Here is a 24,404-nt window from a genome sequence, read left to right as displayed (position 1 = left end):
CAACAAAGAACATCGAATAATTCTCACAGCAGAAGTCTTGCTTTCAAATTAACTTGCTACAACGAGTATTGATTTAACAGCAAATCCCAATTTTAGACGCACTAATCTTTCAAAAAGGCATTTAAATAAAAGAATTTTCACACTAATATTGACAATTTCAATAATTTCTTTTCTTTTTTTCCAAAGAATGGATATTTTGCTAGTAAAAAAATCATGACAACTAAGAAGTAACTTCTTCTGATATAACTTCAGGAGTGATGCCACCAGAACAAGCTTTACTACTCATGCGTGAGTTTCTCTTTGTAGAAACTAGTGGATTATTCTCTTCTTCATCAATAGCCGCCGGTCTATCTATCTCGATACCTTTGAACACCGATGCACGTAAGCATCTTGCAAGAATGCATTCAAGTTGAGGTTTGGCTCCGTCGTCTTTTCTAACGTGTCCTTCACCATTGCTTCCTGCTCGTGTTCGTTATGTAATTTTGATTTCTTTTATCTATGATAAAATTTCTAACATAAATTTTATAGGATGACTACTAACCTGTAGAGGGAACTTGACGAATGCCGACTCGAATCGGCCCCTGCAGAAGCGGTGAAACCAGAAGGTCAAGATAGGCAGAACTAGCAGAATTGGAGTTGATTTAGCAAAATTCTTTGTACTCAAAGGTCCCATTGGCAAAAGTTGTGATATTATTAATCCTATAATCACATGACGGTGCACATCTTGCCAAAACGCAGCGCCACTCTCATATTTCCGATCATAAACATTGATGATCTGCAAAAACAAGAACCGTCATAAAAATCTGGTTGTTGTTTCGACCCAGATGTAAAACTTTGTAAATGTATTACGGATGGCAGATCACACAAACCTGGTGGCGAAATATGACGTAAGAAAAGGCAAAGAATATGATGATGAAAGGTAAAATAAAAGGGGTGATGACCGAGTATACGAGTCCCAAGTCCCAACAAGAAATGTAGCTGTATACGAGGTTCTGATGTGGCAATATTTATTGAACCAGGTTCCATTGCCAGTTCCCCGTCTTTTTCGGTTCACCGAGAATGTGTTGTTGATGTGGAACATCATTGAAGGAACCAGGTTTTCAATCCTTTTTATAAATACCAAATTTGTTTAAATATTAAAGGATTCATTCACATATATATCTTCCACATCATTCACTCTTTAGATTTTGACACACCATTGGCACAATATTTCTCTTTGCTACATTGGTTTTCCTCATTCACCTACTGACTTTAGTATCGGAATGGTCACGTCGAATATCTCTCCAGCGCTCATTCACGTAGTTATCTTCGTATTTACAGATCAACATCCTCTATTCCTCGAGAAAAACCTTCGGTTTGGACGCATATTGCTTTGCTCTCGTCCCTCATCATTTTTATATTTGATCTAGTAAATTATTCGACCCAGCTCACCCAATTTATCCAGATCACATCAATCTTCAATCTACATTAAAGATTTTTCACCACATTCATCGAGAAGTAACATGATAAAACATAGGAATAAAATAGAAAAAAAATCTAATAAATGACGAAAATACCCCGAGGGATTCATAAAATGGTAAAAACTCCCTCCCTAGTCATTAAATTTATATTATATATATTTTTTTAAAAATAGTTGGGGTGCTTTTATATATATATATATATATATATATATATATATATATATTTTAGCCAAACTAATGACTAAAATAATACTTCATCTTGCCAAATACATAGTACTACTTTTATATTTAATATTGTTAATCTACATTATTTATTATATACATTAATTAATAACTTCCAAAAAAATTTATATCTTAATAAATTACTCATAAATAAATAAGAACAATGATTTTTTTTATGAAATTTTTATTTTGCCTATAATTTTCTTAATTGGTGTAAAAATACAGATAAACCTATATATATTGGAAGATGAGAATATAATTATATTTGAATTTCGAGCCAGCTAAAAAATATGAAATTAAAATTTGAATATAAAAAATTGTGTATTTATTAATTAAGTTTGTTTATATCCCTCAAATATCACAAGTTTGAATATGTCTATGTTTTTATTACGTGAAAGGTAGATACATTCATAAAATGCCTCCACTTGTCCCAATATTGTCATTTCTTGTTAACTACTACGCATACAAATATTGACGATAACTGTAAATGACTTAACACGATTACTTACCAAAATATTTTCAGTATTTTAGGATCAAACACTTTTTCTATTCACCAATTAAATATATATGACTTGATATTCCCAAAAAACGCTGTGAATTGTGTGATAAATGACTTAATTATTGTGATAGAAGGAGAGTAATCCAACACAATAATCTAAATTTCGTTTGAACAAGTATTTATAAATTAAAAGTGCTTTTTCACAAAAAAAAATTCTGAAATGTTTAAAAATTATTTTAGGATAAACATGTGTTTAAACAACTATTCTATATATGAAAAAAACATTTTTGTTGATGTTCATGAATGAAATGTATGTTTAAGAGAGAGATCGAACCATAGAATTGAGTTGTTATACGATTTAAAAAATTTGAGTGATATGGTTAATACCAGTATTTTTAACCCCACTAAGAACCTCCTCGAAAGTCATCGCTTCTTTAATTCCCGTAACTCCAAAGAAAACATTAGTTTTAACAGAACCCACTCGATTTCGAAGCATGCATTATTCCTACCCCAAAATTAAGAAACGAAGCACCAATGTTACACTTTAGAGATGGTGATCATTCTGGTTTCGTTCCCAGTGAATATCTCATTAATACTATATTACTATCGATCGGTCTCTCGATGCTAAGCATCGTCCTCCAATCCGACAGGAATTAAGTACTTGTTCAAATAGAGTTTTAAACTTTTCAGGTGTGGTTTAATCAACATATAAGTGAAATATTATTATATAATCAAGTATATATATGATAAATTTTTGCATCAATTTAAATTTTGACCCTTTTCTATTGTTTTTAAATTTTAATTTCAAATTCTTGGGAATCAACAATAAAAAATTATTATGGATGAATGGTATAATATTAAGATTCCAAAATGTGAACCCATAATTAAAGTAATCACAAGACAAGTCTGCATGCAAGATTGAAAATCATGCAACTGAGAAACACATGTACAACACAGCTCGGCTAAGGCTTCATTCTCCCATCCATCGACAGATATATATCCGTTCCTCGTGAAATCATCCACCGTCATCTTCGTAGTCGTCGGCACTCTCACTCGAATCATCGTCTTTCTTCTCGTCGTCGGACGACAGGTGAGCCAGCCAGCAGGTCCCATGCAAGTGTCCATTCAAGCAAACGAAATACTCCAAAGCGTCGTCACTGGACCCCAGCCGACGAGCGGCGCTCTTCCTTGGGATCAACCGACCCGCCAACATGCTCCACATGCGCGCTCCGCAGTAAGGACACCTAAGCAGGGCGTCGAAATCCACCTGCCTTCCGATCAGAAACTCCCGAGTCCTTGACTTCATGAACTCCCGAAACACGCCTCTGTAAATCCCGATATCGACTTCCTTCCCCGACGTCGGGTGCTCGCACGGGTCGCTGACGTACAGAACGTCTCCTCGGCATTTCTTCAACAGGAAGCTCTGACCAGAGGTTTTTGAGAACCGGGTCGATTTTACGAAGTGTCCAGGACGGGGATGGGACAACTCGAAATTGGCCGTTGATTCACACCCCCCGCAAAAGAACAGCAGCTTCGCCAGCGACTGCCACCCGCCGATCATACGGCTGTTCCGAGCTCCTTCTGTTAAAGTGGATACCATCCGCGGCGCCTTGAACAGGCAAAGCTCTCGCCACAGCAGCCGCTTCGCCAGTGCTCGGAGCCTCCGGTTCACGGACGCCATACGGCAGAGGACATGGATGTCCCATTTCAAGAACTGCAAGAGAAGGACAAGTACTCGCTCGTTTAGTATCCCACATTCCGAGAAATCGTCGCCGGAATCTGCGATTTTCTGCAATTTTTTAGATGAACTCGCGCTCATTAATTATTAATATATTCTTTCTAGCTAGTTTTAAAACAATCCCAACTAAAATTCTCCAGTGCCGGCAATGGTGAAGCCGTGGGAACTTTATACACAACAGGAGACACGTTGAAACATAGGTTGATTAACGGTTTTCAAAGAAAGCGAAATTAAGGGTCTGTTGTCGGGTTTCCATTGGGCGAGAGGACACTTTTGAAGAAATGATTGGATTTCTTCACCACAGGGGAACACGAAACGTCGACGTTTAGATGGGGTAGAATATGGTAGATCCTGCCACGTGTAGTATGTACATATATCTGCGGGAGGCACGTGGCAGATTTAGATATTTCCCTATGTACCTACCAAATATGTAATACACGTGGGGAAGTCAGCCATCTCCCACGTATGGACTTGACCCATAGTAAATTTGTAGAGGTATCTCGGGGCTTGTAAAAATTTAAAATTTAATGAGTTTTTAGATTATGATGATGCATATATAACCAATGAAAATATTAGATAAATGACAATTGAAGATTTTATATTGTATAAAAAATATTTTCTTGGTGTAGCATAAAATTTAGACTACGAAATAATTATTAATAAAAAAAATTATGAGACAGCAGTACAAATCAATTTTATTATACAGATTTTATATTTTGATCACTAATGAAAAAAATTACTTTTAATGGTAGCATGGCGATATATTTATACAAAACTTCTATAAAAATATTTTTTTATTATAGTAAATATAAAAAATTATAATAAAAAAAATATTGATGGATACTTATAAATTTATACGACATATGTCAAGTATGCTTGAATAGATTCAGCATATCAATTGTTTCATTGTATATGGGTTTCGTAAAACAATTAGTGGATAACACATTTTTGAAAATAAACAAAAAATAATCAAATAATATGTATGATTAATATAGTGATAATTCATAAATTTGAAACAAGAATATGGCTTATATATATATATATATATATATATATATATATATATATATATATATATATATATATATATATATATATATGTAAGTAAACATTATTTATATTTTTAATTATACATTGGTGTTTGCTCGAGAAATACAAATATTTTATTTTATATTTGGATGTGTTAATATTCAAAATTGGTTACTCTTCTTCTTACTCCCCTCGCACAAGTGACACATACACACGTATATATATATTGTGACAGATGACACACACGGCATAGATAGATTTAAATCGGGTCAAATAAAATAAATGTGAAGTTTATAGAGTTGTCACTTTATAATATTTTTATGTCATGCCACGTAATCATTGTATATTTTCGAGGGGATACAATTAAATATGATATTTTTTTAAGAAAAAGAAACCTTTTCGTACATAGACTTCACTTTTTGTCGATTAGTTCCAAGTAAACCTCTGCTTGAATAATGATGATTTGAGAAAAAGAAACTACATATGTAAGAAAGAAAGATTTGTTTGTTGAGTAGTTGACTATTTTCCATCATGTTTTATACTCTGTTCCTAAACGATTCTTGATCTATGTTAACATTGATGATGTATGCATATAAGGAAATCGTAAGCATTTATTATCTTCACATTCTTTGAGTGATCGGTTAAGAATTGGGTTTGTTCGATCTTATCTACATGAGTAGATGTCCAAATCATCGAGAAGTTGACACGTGTTATCTTTATGTAATGAAGAGTCGACACGCGTCAAAATTTAATACATCTCAACTCCTCGATAATTTAGAGACAATATTCATATGAGCAGGATGAAACAATGGGGCAAACATATATGGACTTTCATATCTGAAATGTTATCACTTGTTTCTAGATACTGGCGAGAGCTGCCAATGATATAAAAGATAATTAAAGAAACGATAACTTTTTTCAGGCACCACTTCCATTTGTGTCTAAAATCATGTTATTAAGTGGAACACATTAAAAATAATATACAAACCTTAAAGTTTCTGTCGCCAAATTTAGCGTAGTTCGTTAGCAGCCCAATGAGGAAAGGACGTCCAAATATAAGAAATTTGATTGGTGGTGGGGTTTCCATAATAATCAATTGTGGAATATGTCGTCTACTTCAAAGATTAGTTAATTACTTACCTCTCTTTTCGACAAATTTCTTTCATTGCTCACCCGATTCTCCGTGATGTTATCGAAATCGGTGATGCTAATTGGGAGGTCAGATCTTTGCTTGGAGAGCTCGGATCAAACCTTCGAAAGATATCTGGGAGGTCGGACCTTCGCCTGAGGAGCTCGGACCAGATACCTCGAAACCAAGAAACACAAACAAGAGTGTTAGAAGGGGGCCGGAAGGTTGTTCCGGCGTAGCCCCTCCGACGCTCAAGTCAGAGAATAGAAAATTGAGAGAGTAATGTGTGTGCTGAGAGAATGTGAAAAGTATGAATGCATAAACAGTGAACAAAACCTGGTGTTTATAGGGAAACGATAGAGTCCTGATTTGGTAGGTTTAGATCCTCGGAATATTGAAAGATTTGAGTATATCTTGTGCCAGATTTGGTGCAGTTGTTAGATTTTTAATGTGCTTTGATTTCTGTCGACTACGCGTTAATGCTTGAGTAAGAGCTCTCGTAGATACGAGCCTACCTGAAGTCTGGACCTCACGGGAGCTCAGCCGAGATGTTTCCAATCACACTGATATCATAATTTGGGAGGTCGGCTCGACATCATCTTGGGAGGTCGGCATGGGAGCTCCGCGTGGGAGGTCGGCCGACCTCCACGATCGAAGGAACTGCTGTTATAGGAGATCGGCTCGGCATCATCTTGAGAGGTCGGCATGGGAGCTCGGCTGACCTCCCCGATCGACGGAACTGCTGTAATGGGAGGTCGGCTGGGATGACCTCCCAGATGACCTCCCGCGCTTTCCTGAATGCCGAGTTCTCAACTAGATGGGCTACCGAGAGCGGGTCGAGCTCATCCTCAATCCGGGGGTATCACGAGATTTTGATAAATTGAATTGTTGTATTTATTTTGTGGTATAAAAATTATTGTACAAATATTGCCGTACATGTAACATATTTTTATAGAAATCACAAATATTACAAAGCCGATCTTGAAAATCAATTTTTTTTAAAAAAAGTAATTGTTCTCATCAAATTAAAGACAAAATGACATTTTCTCATAATTAAATAATAAATCTATAATTAGAGAATTTTTTTTGTGATAAAACCAAGTGTTATATTTTTTCTATTGGGCTTGTTCCATGAGAGATATCTTGTACAAAAACTACACGACCCATATAGTTTGGGCCTACTTCTGGGGAGCCCAATCCAGTGCGGCCCTAAGCCACAGGCTTCACCCAACTGTACAAATCGACACGCGCTATTGGCGCACTTTAGCACCGCCTGTTTCCCTTCCAAAAAATCAAGCAAACAAAACTCATTTCCTATCTGTTTTTCCTCATTTAAGCACAGCCTTTCTTCCACAAATCATCTTCTGCCCCCACCCTCAGTGAGTCCCCCACACCCCCCATCTGCACTCTCCTCTCTCTGTCTAGATTATTAGGTTAGGGTTTTGTACCGACTCTATCAATCTCTACAGTGGAGCGAATATAGCTGGATGGATTTTTAAATGATTGTGCCAAAGTAGGGGTTTTAATTCGTTTCCGATTTGGACTCTGATGACTGCTGATTATCGGTTCGTCTAGCTTTATGGCGCCGAGCCGAAGAAAAGGGGTCGGCAAAGCGGCGGCGGCGGCGGCCGCGAGCACGCGGCGGGAGTGGAAAGTCGGCGATCTTGTGCTTGCCAAAGTGAAGGGGTTTCCTGCATGGCCTGCAACGGTATGCCGCCTGGTTTTTTTCCGCAAATTTTGTTTATTTCTGTGTTTTCATCGAGTAGTCATGGCTCAAGTTATGTGCTTCTTTGGTATCACGCGGTTCTTTGTTTTATAATTAGGTTTTTCAATATTCTTTCACTGCAGATCTGGGGTGAATAGTTTTATTTTGGTTTTGGATTATCTAGAAACATGCGTGTGAGCATGTTTTACGGTGTTGAGATGAAATTATGCTTTATAATCTGACGGGGAAAAGGTGAAACTATTATATATTGACGGATTTTATCTACAGTAGTTTTATTGCGCAAGTAGTATGCCGCACGATATGATTGTAGTACTATTGAAGAAATTAAGCAACATCACTGCTTCTATAGTCTATATGGTAAAATTTCATAAATTATATTCATCTAGATTATGTTTTTCTTTTTTTTTCCTGAGCGATGTGTATTTCAACTAATTGTATTGTTTGTGCAACTTTATCTGGCTGTAATTTTCATATGGAAAAAGATAGGTTTAGAATATTTATTTGCATGTGATGGATGGTTAATAACTTTAAATATGCATTGACTGAAGTCGTGACCATCTGAGGATAATTTTTCAGCATAAGTGCATAACATACCTCAGGAGGGCTTAAACTACATAGGTAAAGAAGTAATTCCAGTTGAAGGTTTTGTTTTCCTCTTCGATAAAAAAATATGAGTGATTACTGTTATTTTGCATCGCCATTAGCCTCATGGATATCACCATCGAGACCTTAGGTTGGCTGAATAAAGGACTGGACGCCCTTGAAGGCCTAGGCTGATGAGTGATTGGAAAGAGATGGATAGTGTGTTGGTGTTGTCTTTGACTGTTAATTGTTTTTCATAAATTAGTATTTGGTTTTGTTGGTTAGCTTAATATGCAGTATTGCAGTTTCATTGACCTCAAATTTCATGGCCTTTGTAAATTGTCAGCGGTATATTTTATTCCATTTAGTTTTCACTCTAGTGAAGATCGCTTCGATGATTTTATAATGGCAGGTGAGTGAGCCAGAGAAGTGGGGTTACCCGGCTGATCGGAAGAAAGTACTAGTCCATTTTTTCGGCACCCAACAAATGTTAGTTTTCTTTCTTGTTTCTCTCTTGAGTGTTGGTCCATATCTCAGTTCTTTGGTGTCGTTTTCTTTTATTTTATTTAGGGTTCCCACTAAATATTTCACCTGTGCTTGAAGATATTTTTAAATTGCTTGTATGGCCGAACTGCGTAGTAAATATGTACTTGCTTGCGTTCTAACTTAGTTCACAGCAATTTTGAACTTTCAATTGAACAAGATCTGAAGCCAGGCGTTATAAGGTTTATGATTTTATATTTCTTTTCTTTATTCCCTTGTTTTGTTTCCTATGGAGTTTCTTTTACAAAAGCTGAACCTATGAAGTTTTGCTCACAGAAAATGTTTTAATATTTTTTTGTTTTGGGCATGGCATCTAGCGAGCTCTATTGTATCATGTATAGAGCTTTTTCTATTGCTTTTTGAGTGCAGATTTAGCTAGCTACCACAGTTATATATATGCACAAAGTTTCTTTCATCTTCCAAGTGGTTGTGGATTTACGATGTTGACTTGTATTATGTGACAAATCATATTTTTGTCTCGATTTTATTTGTAACCTGTAGGCTGCTACATTCATGTGTTTTTTGTGATTTGGCTTCAGCTGTTGATTGAAGAACTTATTTTAAGTCAAGTTAAGTGGATATGAACACTTATTTTGAAGAATTAAGGCGATACATGAATAGTCTTTTATTTTTGTAACAGAAATTGGTATCGGAAAGTTTTGGTTGTTTGAGTTCTTCAAAGAAACTTTAGTCAACTTGCATTTAACAACTCTCTATTTTTGGTAACCTGCTTGGAAAATGGAAATATGTATGCATAAGTATTTGAAATACAACCTTTATTATTTTGCACTCTGATTGTTTTCAATTGGTACTTTTGAAGTTTGACATTCTTGTGGGCTTGCCTCTCTGAGTGTAACACATCAGTTCACTTTTTTTTATTTTATTATAATAGGAACTTATATATTTCTTTTACATTTTCTACATGGTATCTTTTTGCTGTATGCACTGCATTATACTGTTTAAGTAATATATATTTCTGAATAAATTCATTCTCTCTCTAGTTTGTTTCATTATGCTTAAGATGCATTTGTAGTTGGTTGCTGAGACTTCACGGTTTATTATTTAGAAGTTTGGATGTCATGTTCTTTATAGTTATATCATTTTTTATTGTTGAACAACTATTCTTTAATGGTCAGTAATTAATCATGTTGGGTTTTTTTCCACCTGCTTTATGCTGGGCGGCGTTTGTACATAAAATCCTGGAATTGATGTCTAACTTTATATGGAACTGGATGGCCCAAAAAACACAAGCTTTATGTGATCTCTGAAAGACTGTTAACAATTTTGGCTAAGATTCCAATTAAAAACTATACAGGAACATCGACAACTGTGAACTTGAAATTTTTTTGTATGTATTTATATTAAATTTAGTTCTCTTGGACAGTGGCTTCTGCAATCCTTTTGATGTCGAAGAATTCACAGAAGAAAGAAAATTGTCTCTTTTAGGGAAACGTCATGGAAAAGGTGCTGATTTTGTCCGTGCAGTAAATGAGATAATTATCTCTTTTGAGAAGCTGAAGAAACTGGAACAAGTTAGTAGTGCTAATGAAACAACAGAAATCATTATAAACCATGAAAATAAGTCAGAGGAATCATTGACCAAGTGTGTGAATGATGAGGATTCTGTGATTAGAACTCAACCACAGCTGCTTTGTACTGGGGCCTCTAATGATTCGAACTCTCTGACTGAAGCTGCTGCAGCTGCCGAAGATGTCTTGCGTGCTGCAGAAACGAAATTGGAGGAGGCACGATTATTCGCTGAAACACCTGTTTCTACTACTTATTCAACAAGAAGTAAAGCTGAAGTAACCCAATCACGGAATAGTGTGATACAGGGAAGGATATCTGCTCGAAGGTTGAGAAGTTCTTCAAAGATAGATGCTAAAGGACCCCAAAACATAACATTACCTTCTCTAAATAGCAGCAGGAGGTCTAGGCATTCTGGTACTAATGCATCAAAAGATAGATCTTTGAGAAGAAGTGCAAGGATTATGAAATCCTCTGATGATTCCGAAGGATATGATGCAGACTCACCTGCTTCAGTATCAAATGATAGTATTGAAGAGAACAAATCTGAAGTTATGACGGTAGACTGTGACTCACCTAGTTTCAATAATGGCAGCACTGTAGAATCCCATTGTAAACCAATGGTAGTGGATCATTTTAGCGAAAATAATAATGAAGATGAAACAGAGTTCAATAATAGGCTTGGGTTTCAAACTAGCACTGCCATCATAAAGAAGAAAAGGGGTCCTAATCGAAAACGACACAGTGATGATGTTGTTGGGGCAGCTAATTCAAATGCATTTGTTTCTGATGCTGAAGTTAGAAATGAAAGTGTTTCACCTAGTAATAACGATGAATTAGCTGAAAGATGTGCTAGGGAAGATGGTGATGAACACTTACCATTATTCAAAAGGGCAAGAGTCCGTTTGGAGAGAGCTGCACCTGCCGAGAATAAAGAAAGAATAATGGCACATGAAGAGGAGAAAATACTGGAAGTTGCTGAAAGACTCGCAACACCGACCTCTGGGCCATTGAATTGTGAGGTGGATGATCCTGGTGATGGCGAATCTGTTCCAATTGAAGTAGATTCTGTTAATATGCCTTTATCACCTGCAAGTCCTAAAAAGGCTCAATCATGGGAAGGGGGTAAGAACTTATGGGAAACTAAGAATTTTGTGGACGGTGAAGCAGCTTTACCTCCATCTAAAAGACTACACCGTGCATTGGAGGCCATGTCAGCTAATGTTGCAGAAGATAATCAAAGTGATTCCAGTTTTCCACTGACCGTGAATACCAAAAGCAATGGAGACTGTCCGTCCATTTCAGAATGCTCAGAATTGTCGACTGGAAACAAAGCTGTCATTGAATTGGGATCAGCACCAGCTGAAAATCATAGCAACAATGGCTTTAACTTTGATTCTTCCAAGTTTTGCGCTGCGTCAAACACAGGGACGCCACTAATTCATTTAAAAACATATGCAACTGTATTGGACTGTGTTAGAAGTTATAGCAGTGATAGCTCGAATCCTGAATCATGCAAAGGTTCAACTGCACACACGGAAGTTTCTGATTTTAAATATCTCAAAATTTCACCTCCAGAGCTAGATTCTAAGCATGAAAAACTAGATCCACAAGACATCGGTGAAGAAAAAGATAGTTTGAGCCGCAGTACACCTGGTTTTATTATATCTCTCACCAATCACTGCAAGATTGAATGTTCGGAGTTGGATGCCACAGTTAAGGGATCTGATCCTGACATTCCCCGGGTGAGTTCAGAAGTCTTCGCGCCAAAAGAAAATGCTGGTAGTACACTGAAATGTGACGCCAGTGTGCAGGTAGACAATGCTGTGGGTGAAGGTGATAAATCTCACTGTGTGAAGATCTTATCATTAGCCAAGAACAACCAAGATAGCCAAAAGTAAGTCTATATAATTTACACAAGGTTATTCTAATTTTTTTTTCAATTTGAACTTGTAATATATTTTTTCATTTCTTGGTGTACCTTGTTTATCATTCCGATTCTGTATCTTCAGGTCAGAGTTTGTGAAAGAACATAGCCCAGTATCTAAGTTCTCAAATTGTGTGCCCTCTGGTAGTCCAGTGAAGATTTTAACCAGTGGTCATCACGATTCTCTGTCTAACTCCATATCTATTTTCGATGAGCCTCTGGAGGATTTTGCTGCCACCAAGTCTTCTTCTCTGACTAATGGGATGCAATTGTTCGCTAAGACATCTCGCAGTTCTTGCATGGGCAATGTTTCCGCATCAGATAATAATTACCTCGAAAATAGTAGCTCTTGTGGTCCTGATGTTCGGCTTAATTCTGAAATGGTTAAACTTGCTGGAAAGTCAAACAGCAAAGGCGAAGAAACTTTGTCATCCTTTGAAGCCGCTATCAGATCACTAACGGGAACAAAAGAGAACATCGGCCGAGCCACACGGGTTGCTATTGACTGTGCGAAATTTGGTTTTGCAATTAAGGTAGACTTCTGGTTATGACCAAGTTTTTGAGGCTCAAATTTTTTTATGAAACTGTTCCCTCGTTAGAATTTAAACAACATTTTTGTTAGCACAATTTAATGTTGTTGTTTAAGATCAGTTTTGCTCATTATTTTGACCCAGAGTTTTTCACTTATATATGGACATTGGTCACTGATAACATCCATAATATAGTGGCATATTTTAACAATGTTCATAGATTTTACGGAGTGCACTTGTTTCTGTGAAACCTCCTTCATACGTGTTCGTTACATTGACCCTGAGTCTTTTACTTACATATGTTCAGCGACCATATCCGCGATATAGTTGCATATTCAATGATATTCTTTGATTTCATGAACTGTAGTTTTGTTAAACCTCCTTTGCATGGCTTATGTTCATGTTGTATACATATGTGCTTTGAATCTCCTAGTTGATGGGTTAACATAGCTTACATGTGTTGGAACTCTCTGCATATAAAAGTGCTATTCTGTAATCCATTTTTCTGGTGTACTCATAAATTACTTAAATATATGCATCAGAAATTACGGTTGCTGTTCTGTTTCATTTTCCTGTGTCATGTATATCTGCTAATTTAATATTGTTCGACACTTTGTAAGCTAAAATTTATCTGGATATTCTACCAAGACAGCATATTATACTAGAGAATTTCCTGTCATCTCGTCTGCATATATTTTTACATGTTCACGTCCTAATATTGATAAAAGTATGGTTTGCTTTAGGTGGTGGAAATACTTGCACAAAATTTGGAAAGAGAGTCAAATTCACAGAAAAAAGTGGACTTGTTTTTCCTTGTTGATTCTATCGCTCAATGTTCTCGGGGCATGAAAGGTATAGTGTTTACTTTGTTTTGTTGGCGTTGGTAACATTTGGAGTTTTGGAACCTCAGGTCCTCTTTATCTTGTTCAGGTGATGGTGGTATATATCCCTCTGTGATACAGGCAGCGTTGCCACGTTTATTGTTGGCAGCTGCTCCTCCTGGTAGCAGTTCTCTCGAGAATCATAGACAGTGTTTGAAAGTGCGTGGAGCCATGCCCTCTCATATTTGTTTATCGACCTTTGTTTCTTTTTATATTGCTTTTGTACCTTGAGATGTGGTGTTAAACCTCTTTCCCTGCTGGATAGGTTCTGAGAGTATGGCAGGAGAGGAAGATTCTTCCAGAACCGATCATTCACCACCACATCCGGGAGCTTGATGTCCTTTGTGTTTCATACCCTAAAGCTGGCTCTCGCCGACCGTTAAGAAATGAAAGGGCTATTGACGACCCTATTAGAGAAATGGAGGGTATGTTCGTTGATGAATATGGAAGGTATATGGATTTCTAACTTTTCCATTTTGTTATTTGAATAAGGCTTGTATTTTGTATTTTGAATCATAACTAACTAGATCCATCGTTTTACTTTAGCAATTCAAGTTTTCAGCTTCCTGGTTTCTGTATGCCTCGTATGCTGAGAGATGATGATGTAGGAAGCGACTCTGATGGAGAGAGTTTTGAGGCTGTTACCCCAGAGCATAATGCGGAAAATCTTGATGGAGAAAGGGCTCTGATTCCTGCAGTTGAAAAGCGTAGTCTTATTTTGGAAGATGTGGATGGTGAGCTGGAAATGGAGGATGTGGCCCCCTATTGTGAGGAAATTAGTTCCACCAGTAACCTTACCAAAGATCACACACAACTGTCTCATCATCACTCTGATAACCATTATGGGCCACCTTTTACCTCCCAACAACCTCAGAATACGCCTTTGACATGTGCTCTTTTGCCAAGGTCTCCCTCCCATCCACGACCGCGGCCCCCTCCACCATATCCACTTCCACCATCTAGTTTTCCTCATACAGTACTTGATTCTACTGCAAGTGGTCCTAATTCTAATATTTATCCAAGCTCTCAGGTCTCTCTCTGTCCTAATTTTTTCATGTCTTATGTCTAGAATACTGCTACTGTGCTAGATGTTATAATAGTTATGTTTTTAACATCTTTATGCCATACCTGGGTGTATGGCAAAGCAGCCTGGTTTGCCAAGAATGAAGTCAACCAGCTTGGATTCGGTGCATCATCGTTCTCGTGACAATAAGGATTTTGAAGCCCAGGTACCAAGGCAGATGCCTGACAACATCAATACCTGCTCTTTCAATGATAGACCTACATCCCATTTATCTGCCCAAGGTTCTAATAGGGTCCAGCCGGGAGAGGGTGGTTTCAGCAAGGGTCTTCATGTCCGCCCACCTCACCCCGCTCCATCAAATCAATTTTCGTACCCCCAACAGCGACAGATCCAATCGCGAAGGGATTTACCACCTCCTCCTCATCCCAACAGATTCCATGTGCGCAATGAAGAAAATAGCAATTTTTACCGGGACCGTGACAGAAATAAATTCGTCCCTCGTGATAATATTGGAGAGTGCTGGAGGCCTCCCTTACCTCCCATCTCTGGTAACTAAAGCTTTTCCTTGTATTATTGAACATTGAAGGCATCTTGGTCCACATTTCCAGTTTTTTAAATGTCACCAATCCTATTATTTTCCCCTTTCCTCTTCCAGGTCAATGTTATCGCAATGGTGCCAGGATGTCTCATGGGCACATGCCATACAGTGGTCCACCCCGTGAGCCGTCAACCAATAGTAGGTGGAATTTCCCTCCCCGGCCCCCAAACTCCAGGCAATTTAATCCTTACAGGGAACCTGAAGGTCCTATTCCTGTGGGAAATAGAGGTGCTTCATCTATCTTCATCTGTTGTGCTGAAAATGAATTTGATTTTGCTGACTGTTTTGCGAGTTGATTAAACCTGGCGTCAGATAAGGTTGCCAGCAATTATATGTGGGATATATTTATATGCTTTATGGTTTGTTAACTAAAGAGAATTGAAAATGGATTGTCCGTTCTATTATGCAAACCTTTATTTGGTTGAATTATGTGTTTGCCACCTCTCTTATTCCTTTTTCGTATTCAGGTCCAAATTACTGGAGACCAAGATGATGCTTTTGTTATCTTGCACCAGGCTGGTATTGTTATCACATATTCGTACTTCTCGATTTCTATTTGCTCATTACCCTTTGTTTATTAGGTTGAATTCTTGTTCCTTTCGGTGCCATGACTCATCGCAGGTGATCTTGCTGTCTGACATATTGGGAACTGCCATATTTCGACATTGTAGAGAAAAAATCTGTTTACTGGTCGCGTGTAAATAGGAATGCGGCCTTCAGTTGGGAAATGAACAGATGATCCAAGGCTCTTTTATGGGGAGTCTCAGCATTCCCTTGGGGTGTTTCCTTGCATTGGTTACAATTTTTTGTCATGTCTATTAAAATTTGTCTAGTGTAATGACGTGATATAGTTGTGTAGATTTTCCGCACCCTTTAGTCGGTGATTTGTAGCTTCTTCAGATGGCTTTCCAACACTGGACGTGATTTAGTTGTGTAGATTTTCCGCACCCTTTAGTAGGTGATTTGTAGCTTCTTCAGATGGCTTTCATTGTAAAGCTATTATGTACATTGCTAGTTGTTTACTTTCCAAGAAAACCCTTGTTACTGAAGAGAGTAATTACCAGGGGTGTTCAAATTTCGGTTAAAACCGAAAAAACCGACCGAACCGTAAAAACTTGTTACTGAAGAGAGTAATTAGTAATTACAAGTTCGCTATCTATATTTTGGAATACAGTAGTATCGTTGAATGTGGAGAGATTTGAACGCTGTAATTTGGCGATTTTGTAATTTCATTTTTGGCTACCGCCTTATTGTTGGCATGTGTGCAGTGTGCCTGTTTCAAATTATAATAAGGCCAAATTATAGTAGTTGAGAAACTTGAGTGTTTTTAAAAATAAAATCATGTTCTGCATCGTGTGTGGAACCATTGAAAGTGACTTAACAAGGTAACAAAATTCGACGAAGAGCTATAATGTATCGTTTCGTTTAAGCAGAAGACCTGAAGCTTCGCTCTTTAACTTGAAGTTCCATTCGGGTTCTTATGAAAAATATTAAGTGTTCCATAATGATTCCCTAACTTTGGATCTGGTTGTACATGTAAAATATTGATGATCTTGAGATATTTCTTAAAGACCGATTAATTTTCCATGTTCCCTAATCCCTTGGTTCTTTTTTCGACGCGCATCAGGATTAAGATTCTTAGTGATTGGAACTTTAAATTATTTTAGTTAAAAATTGATATCTTTAGTTATAACTAGTTTTTCACACGCACCGGAGTGCCGTCAAAGGCGAACTCACATTCAGAAATGTTTAAATCTCAAGAACATGGTTATGCAATGGGCCAATCCGGCCCACGATCAAGCCCAATAAGGATTACCCAAATGTCAGGTTGTGCATGACAGATGGGTCATATCAGGGCCCGTGAAGAAATAGTAAAATGGAGTCTCATTCAAAATCGGCGTCTTGATGCACATCCTACTGAGACTTGTAGATGAAAAATAGCCTACTAATAAAAAAATTCTAGATACCATCACATCATTAAACCCCTTTAAAAGACGCCCACGTCTGTTCTGTTTGGGAATTGCGAAAATATCACATCAAGAAAATGTCAAACTTGGTAGGATTTGGATTTTCAATTAAGTAGGTAAAATCTTCTCGAAATAGAACCTCCTTATCTAGAAACTACAAAAGACAGCCAATTCACTCCAATAAAATTCTACCACACAAGAATTCGTATCCTAATTCTCCTTCTTGCCCACTCTAGACTCAAACTGTATCCTTTATCCATGCCCAACCAAAGGTGGTAAACTCGTCGTATTTAATGTATTTAATATAATTGACCGAAGTAGCAAGCAAAATATATGGAAACGACATTTGATGAAACCTATTTGACATCTGTAAGGATTGGACTAAACTAGGACAAATAATGTGGAGTTAAAGAGGTATGACACAAACCGACGAGTTCTGTTTTCTCAAATGAGGAACCCACATACCTTGTCCCACCATGAAGTTGGTTACACAACAAATTTCCATTTCCATATTTTCTCCAATTCCCCGTGTACTATAAATAATAACAGAACGGTCTAAACAATCATTTCCCACTTATCATAGACAGAAGAAATTCTGAAAGTTTCTCAGAGACGCAAATACATTTCATTTTGCAGACAAACATGGCAACAAGTTCAAAATCTGGGTCGATTCAACGATGTTCAAAGCAAATCAGACAGCAAAGGACTCGCCTTTACATCATATGGAGATGCACTGTTATGCTTCTGCGCTGGAGTGACTAAAAAGGCAGATACTTTCCACAGACGGAAATACAGAGAAACAGTAGTTCTATAAGATGTGGATCGAGCTGAATCTACACATGCAGGAACTTTGACGAGTTACAGTTTAGAATATTTTTTAGAGGAACGCATTTTTTTAAACATACAAATGAAGGTTTTTTGTTTGTCTGAGTTAGCAGCATCTTGCTTGCCCAACTGGATACATTCCTTAGAGGCAGGCACCAGTGCCAGAAACAAAGTTGCGTAGTCTCTTTACTATGCTAAATATTTAGAGTGTACATCTTCTAATTATGTATATAGATTTTTTAATATGCAATACAATATTTCCTAGCAATTTAAAGTTTCATGTTCTCAGAAACCGAAAGAGCATGTAGCAGATTAACCACACTCTGTAGAGGCGTAAATCCATAATTTTGATGGAAGAGATGAGGTATGCAAGAGATATAATCACATGTATTAACACAACGAAACTTTTGCTCAAAAAAACTGAAACAGCCGTGGGGAAGAAGCTTTTTAATAAATTAAATATTTAATTTGAAGATAAAAACCGTCAATTAGGTCCCCCGTACGAACCATGATATATTGTCAGACAAAACTGAATATTTAAATATAAACAAGCCATTATTATTGACAAAATTTCTCAGCATTTAATAGATGAGTCCCATAAAAATCCAGCCACCAACCAATAGCAGAACTTGAGGGTGAGAATCGAGTAGTAGTAACACAGTTTAACAAAACATGATAAAACCAAAATCAGTTTGTAGAGATGGAACGAGAATGAAACTTCCAAGAACGTGGGTTTGCTAACCTGTTCTATTCTTCAAAAGTGTCCTCGACACGTTTCAAGGTTGTCACAAAATCCCATCCCTCTGCGACAAGTGCCTCACGATCATATCTAGCGATTTCATCTACAGATACCCGTGTGACTGGATCAATGAGTTGTTGAGTCTTGGTTAAATCATCCTGGACTGGCACCAGCTCCACTTGATCTGAAATTGAATTTTTCAACCAGGAACCAGAGGAAGCTATCATGCAGCTAGTTTGAGGGGAGGAACGACATTTGCTTATTGGAATGCGGTCATCAATTTTTCCCTTTAGAAGCTTCACGTTTTGCCTTATAACAGCTATTTCTCCTCTGAAAGAAGAGTGGCGGACATACACACTTGTCAGCTTAAACCTTTTAGGAACAATCTCTGTCTTCATTTGCTAATATTTTATACATTTTACTCTTGTTTGTAACGAAACTTTGATACTAACATAGGCCATAAGGAATTAGAATAAGAATCCAGATTCCAGATATGAGTATCTGGCATCACTTCATGAATTTAGATTGCTAAACTTTTTAAGATTACTCATCCTACATGTTCAACAAGCAACTTTTTTATTAACGAAGACTTCCGTGATTGCGCGGTGATATAGTTTAGGCTAAGTTAGATCTCTTCTTAAGTTGGCGTAAAAGATTGTGCATTCAAGATAAAACATGATGGTGCATTCAAGATAAAACATGATGGTGGACCTACAAAAAAGTAAGATTAACTCTGATAAAAGGTGAAGTAACAACAAGCACTTAAATAACTTACCGTAAAGTGTCTACAACAGAACCTCGATCCACCATAAATTCTCGCAGCTGAAATACAAATGAGAAATAATCAGTGAAACTTTAGATAAGAAATTGAACAAAAGATTGTTAAGAGTTGATGCAAAAGCGATGAGGAAATCAAATTCAACGTCGCATTTTCTTCATTCAATGGTTTGACATGAATTGAGATGAACTAGAGTCACATAGAGAAATGAGAAGTTACCTTGGCATTTTCCTCTGCGTGTTCTTTCAGGATGTTTGCCTCTTGTACAACCCTTTCCATAAGACTTTCCTGTTCAGAAAATGTTTCTCGAGCAGAAACTTGCTTCCTAATTCTTTCTTTCTCTGCATAATTTATTTCATTCTCAGCTGCTGCTAGTCGCATCCTTAAAGTTTGACACATCTGCAATAAAATGACAAAATTAAGAAAGTGAAATGAAAAATTAAACTTTCAAGCACTTTTATTCGTCTTGGTATATTCGAATAAAGTTTAACTGTAAGGCCAATAATTACCTGAAATGTTAGGTTTCATTAGCCCAGAAAAGTTTGATACTTCATGGCTAGCTAAAATTGGGCATCTCAAAACAAAGAAGATAGAATCCATGTCCCAAGATATAGTTACTAAGGTAATTCCAAAGAACCTCAATTGAAAAGTGAGAAGTAAATCAGCCATTATAATCATAAGGAGAACCACAGTTAAATTGTGCAAGAATATCGCAGAAAGATTTTTTCGAACAAAATAAGAATGGAAAAAAATTTAGTAATAGAAATGAGCAAAAGCAATCGCAATCTAACCAATATCTATGAGAATAACTCATATTTTCGATTTTACTTTATCTATTTTATTTCTTTATACTTCTTAACTTGTAAGTAAATGATAAAAGTGACCAGCAACAAAAACTCTAAGACTCAGACAGCTTGTTCAAACTATTAAAAAATGGTTTAGCTGACAAAATATGCATTGCTACTTTCACATGTGGAACTCCATACCCAGTTCAAATATCAACTGGGTGTACAAAACATATCATAATTCAAATGGCATTACAACATAAAGGGAAAGGTTTTAAAACCACCTCATTAAGAACTTCAAGAGACTTGTCCCTTTCATCTGACAAGTAGAGTACACGGGACTGAAGCTTTCTCAACTCTGTTGCGAGGATGGACCTTTCACCATATACTTCCCCAGCATGCTAACATTGAAAAACAAGAAAGTAAGGATTAAGGAAGGAGAATACAATTTAGTTAAATACCAGAGTTCGCTTCAGATCATCTAAAGAGATATTATACAATTCAGAGAAAAAAAAACAACCATGTCATTTGCGTCCTTTGCATGCTTCAGAATTAGTTTAAGTTCTTCCACCTTATCCAGTACATCAATGCCTCCTTTGGCAGCTTCCTCATTGGCTTCTTCTGCAGCCTGCTCTTTCAGCTCCACGTCCCTCATTAAGCTTATAACAGACTCCATAGCAGAGAATAATGTTTTCTGCAACATTTAACAAGTATCAGGAATATTATCAATGCACATGGCTAGCATAGGGACCTGCTGAAAGCTAAACCCCAAGGTGTTGCCATTAAGAAAAGTTAATCTCATCCATCCAAATTTAGTCGGATGCAGTTATCATATATTGGCACATCCGCATTATTTCTTCGCGAGAACATTTTTGAGCATCAAATCATCGTGTCAATAATTAAAACATTACATAACACTTGATACACAGGTTGTTATGTATATGGTTTTCAATTTAAACCAAGATCAATGCTAAGGAAAATAATTGATATGGATGATACCTTGTTGTTTCTTGCCTCGGTGATAATTTCGTCAAGAACACCCATTATATGGATTTGGCTCGATCGGGACACAGAATCATTTATGGTAGACTTATCTTTGATAACAACATTGCCACTGGTGATTTCTGTTTCGGCAGCAGTATCAGATGGGAAACTTACTTCAGAATTACTTCCATTCATGTTAGGAAGCACGGCCACTTGGACAATGCTTTCTGAATGGCTCATTGTTAAATTATGAACAGCCTCTGAAACAATATTGCCCACAGAATTATTGTCATCTGTGCAAGATGTTCCTGTTTGACAATGAGTTGCATCAGATGACGTTTTGATGGCATCTTCTGGACATTTACGAGCTAAAACTGTTTCAGCTCTTTCAGGTTGTATAGACTCTTCACGTTGAAGAATATTTACTCTTGTTTCCTCCAGCAACATAGCAGGTTGACCAAGGGAGAACATATCAGCAGATATTATGCTATTTTCACCAAATTTACCTGATAGTGGCAATTCACCTTCTCCATCATGTTGTCCATTATATGTATCATAGAACGCATTACAGTTCTCATAATTAGCATCAACAGACTTGTGCCTGACATTCAGATTGTTAGCATTTAACTCTTCAGCTGATCCTATTGCATTCACAGGCAACCCGTCCACGGATTGCACGGTAGCAATAGCTTCTACAAGAAAAATTAGAATTATTCAGCCTATATAATGGGACCAGATAACTCATAAATCAAAAGGAAAAAAAAACATGGGAAGCTAAGTAGTTGTGCAAGTGATCCTGACAATGAAAAGAAATAAAGCTTTATACTCAGGAAAACGTTTAAAATAAAAAGGCTTAATAATTAATCGTTACCTTTAGGTGATTGATCAAAGAAACTCCTCCCAGTCAATGGTGTAGTTGGTCTAGATATTTCAGAAAAGAAAGGAATTATCTCCTCAAGCACTGCCGCAACAGCTGCATCAGGATCCTTGCTGTGCTCAATAGCAACAGCTCTAATGACTCGGGCATCAATCTGTACCCAAGAAGGAAGGGTAGAGCCATTGAGGAACAACAAAACAAAAATACCTACTAACCGAAAGCAAAAAAGATAGTGGCTCGTTATACTGAAGCCAGAATTTACCTCCGGGAAAAGCTCCTGCAATGAATTGTACACTTCATTGAATCCCATCTCCGAATTCTACAGATCAATTCAGTTTTTTTTACAAAAACATATGATTTAAATGATAATACAGAATTCCTATAATTTGATTTGATCCATCCATTATATACACGTTCAAATCAGTCGTCCATATTAAGTAAATAAAAACAAACAACAGGAGGTATGAATTTCAAAAACTTTAAGCCTTAAACTCTAACTATTTCATTCACCTATCATCACTGACGAAAAGTTTTTAACACGGTAATCAAATAAACCAAAAAAAAAACACACACGATGATATAAATTCAATGCAATTGACCCAAACCTGAGGGCGATTATACCGGTAAGAAACAACCCTAAAGAGAAACAACAGCGAATTCTCACCGACTATCGCGCAGGAAATTTTTCACAGCGACTGAGTCACATATGTCTCCGTATCTTCTGTTGCTTGTGAGTTACGAAAAAGATACATATTTATACGTAATTGATTCGTCATATATATCCTAAGTTGCACCTCGTATCTATTTGGACTTTGACTTAAGGTACAACCTTTGCACAGCTTGAGGAGATGAAGTTACGTGTATAGTCGGCGGGAGGAGACTTACGGGGCTAAGAAATCGGGGATTTTCGTAATTCTTGATATTCATCAGGGGTCATTTGGTCTAATCAGCTTTCATTTTATTTTCGGTGGAATTATTAAAAGTTTCATATTATACAATTAATTATTTTCCAAATTCACCTTTGCATATGAGCTTTTGAGACTAATTAGTAACATTATAAATTTAAGCAAGCTAACTAGGAGCCTAAGAAAATAAAAATGTTTTAAATTTTTTCATATAACTTTAAATTATTGATAAATAATGCTAAAATTTAAAATAAAACATATAAATTTCTGATTATAAAAGCGTAAATAATTGAAATTACTAACATTAATGGATTTCATATTATATCTCATATCTATACTTATATTATCTTAATATTTAACTAAATTTGAACTAAATAATTTCTAATTGATTTGGTGTAACTTCTATCACCAATAAAAACAAATTATCTTTAAATTTTAAAAAATTACTCTAACATCATTTTACCCGAATTCTACTATTTATAAAAATTATGTGTGTATAAATAAATAAATAAATATATATATATATATATATATATATATATATATATATATATATATATATATAATTTATTGGCATGACCACTTTAAATTTGCAAAATCGCTTTAATCTTATTTAATTTATTAATTATTTACGTAATAGCTTATAAAAAATTGAAAATGCTCCTAATATCAGAAAATATATTTTTGTATTTAATTAAAATAATATTTTAGATAAATATCCCAAATAACTTACCATTTTTTAAAGAAAAATAAATAAAGGATTTCAAGAGTCCTCATAAAACAAAGAACTATAAAAATAAAAACATAAATTTTAAAAAGATAATATCAAAATTCAAATTAGATCCATTAAAAAATATTATTCATAAATATCGATGATGTAAACACATAAGATGTGCATAAATATCGCTAATATATATGTGTGTATTAAACAACAAATCTATAATATGTATACTATATTATAAAGCAAGAAGGTTTGCACGAGTTCAATTCTTCCTATGAACATTTTCTCGGGTGAGTCTGTTTTGTCCAATGCGATTTATCTGACTAACGTAGTTTACACATTATTATATTAGTTCGAGAGTTTATCAATTGCCCAATGAAAAATAACAGCTAAATTCCAAAAAAAAAA

General features: G+C 36.3%; 3 protein-coding genes and 1 long non-coding RNA gene across 10 annotated transcripts; 1 reads left to right on the top strand and 3 right to left on the bottom strand.

Annotated features, from left to right (window-relative positions):
• Positions 1–50: 50 nt before the first annotated feature.
• Positions 51–959, bottom strand: LOC140842260 (uncharacterized). The gene is made up of 3 exons (XR_012120372.1): positions 870–959; positions 542–775; positions 51–459 (listed from the first exon to the last, which is right to left on the bottom strand). It is a non-coding gene; the product is annotated as an uncharacterized lncRNA (long non-coding RNA).
• Positions 960–3,031: 2,072 nt separating this feature from the next.
• On the bottom strand, positions 3,032–4,041 carry LOC140803798 (EID1-like F-box protein 3). Its single transcript, XM_073159671.1, has one exon. The coding sequence runs from the start codon at positions 3,998–4,000 to the stop codon at positions 3,197–3,199; it is 804 nt and encodes a 267-aa protein (XP_073015772.1). The 5' UTR covers positions 4,001–4,041; the 3' UTR covers positions 3,032–3,196.
• A 3,310-nt stretch (positions 4,042–7,351) lies between these two features.
• LOC140842257 (protein HUA2-LIKE 3-like) lies at positions 7,352–16,472 on the top strand. 5 transcript variants are annotated; one of them, XR_012120370.1, is made up of 13 exons: positions 7,353–7,785; positions 8,798–8,874; positions 10,313–12,352; positions 12,468–12,915; positions 13,656–13,764; positions 13,843–13,952; positions 14,059–14,243; positions 14,340–14,823; positions 14,942–15,365; positions 15,473–15,643; positions 15,883–15,930; positions 15,997–16,295; positions 16,374–16,472. XR_012120370.1 is itself a non-coding variant. In XM_073210004.1 (12 exons), the coding sequence occupies exons 1-11, from the start codon at positions 7,657–7,659 to the stop codon at positions 15,906–15,908; spliced, it is 4,203 nt and encodes a 1,400-aa protein (XP_073066105.1). In that variant the 5' UTR covers positions 7,354–7,656; the 3' UTR covers positions 15,909–15,934; positions 15,997–16,472. The 5 variants fall into 5 exon arrangements, 1 of the variants encoding a protein (XP_073066105.1); XR_012120369.1 differs by having other exon boundaries at positions 7,354–7,785; positions 15,883–15,934; positions 16,037–16,295; XR_012120368.1 differs by having other exon boundaries at positions 7,354–7,785; positions 15,883–15,934.
• Positions 16,473–18,172: 1,700 nt separating this feature from the next.
• On the bottom strand, positions 18,173–23,257 carry LOC140842258 (uncharacterized). 3 transcript variants are annotated; one of them, XM_073210008.1, is made up of 10 exons: positions 23,035–23,255; positions 22,633–22,689; positions 22,365–22,524; positions 22,000–22,185; positions 21,509–21,801; positions 21,030–21,203; positions 20,794–20,910; positions 19,944–20,123; positions 19,722–19,768; positions 18,173–19,276 (listed from the first exon to the last, which is right to left on the bottom strand). In XM_073210008.1, exons 2-10 carry the CDS (start codon positions 22,678–22,680, stop codon positions 18,955–18,957), a joined length of 1,527 nt encoding a protein of 508 aa, XP_073066109.1. In that variant the 5' UTR covers positions 22,681–22,689; positions 23,035–23,255; the 3' UTR covers positions 18,173–18,954. The 3 variants fall into 3 exon arrangements, with proteins under 3 accessions (XP_073066109.1, XP_073066108.1, XP_073066107.1); XM_073210007.1 differs by having other exon boundaries at positions 21,509–22,185; positions 22,976–23,257; XM_073210006.1 differs by having other exon boundaries at positions 21,509–22,185; positions 23,035–23,256.
• Positions 23,258–24,404: the final 1,147 nt, after the last annotated feature.

The sequence above is a fragment of the Primulina eburnea genome, chromosome 10 (assembly GCF_022965805.1).
Source record: "Primulina eburnea isolate SZY01 chromosome 10, ASM2296580v1, whole genome shotgun sequence".
NCBI classification, from domain to species: Eukaryota; Viridiplantae; Streptophyta; class Magnoliopsida; order Lamiales; family Gesneriaceae; genus Primulina; species Primulina eburnea.
Note: the sequence above shows the minus strand (reverse complement) of the source record. Positions and strands in the feature narration are given on the sequence as shown.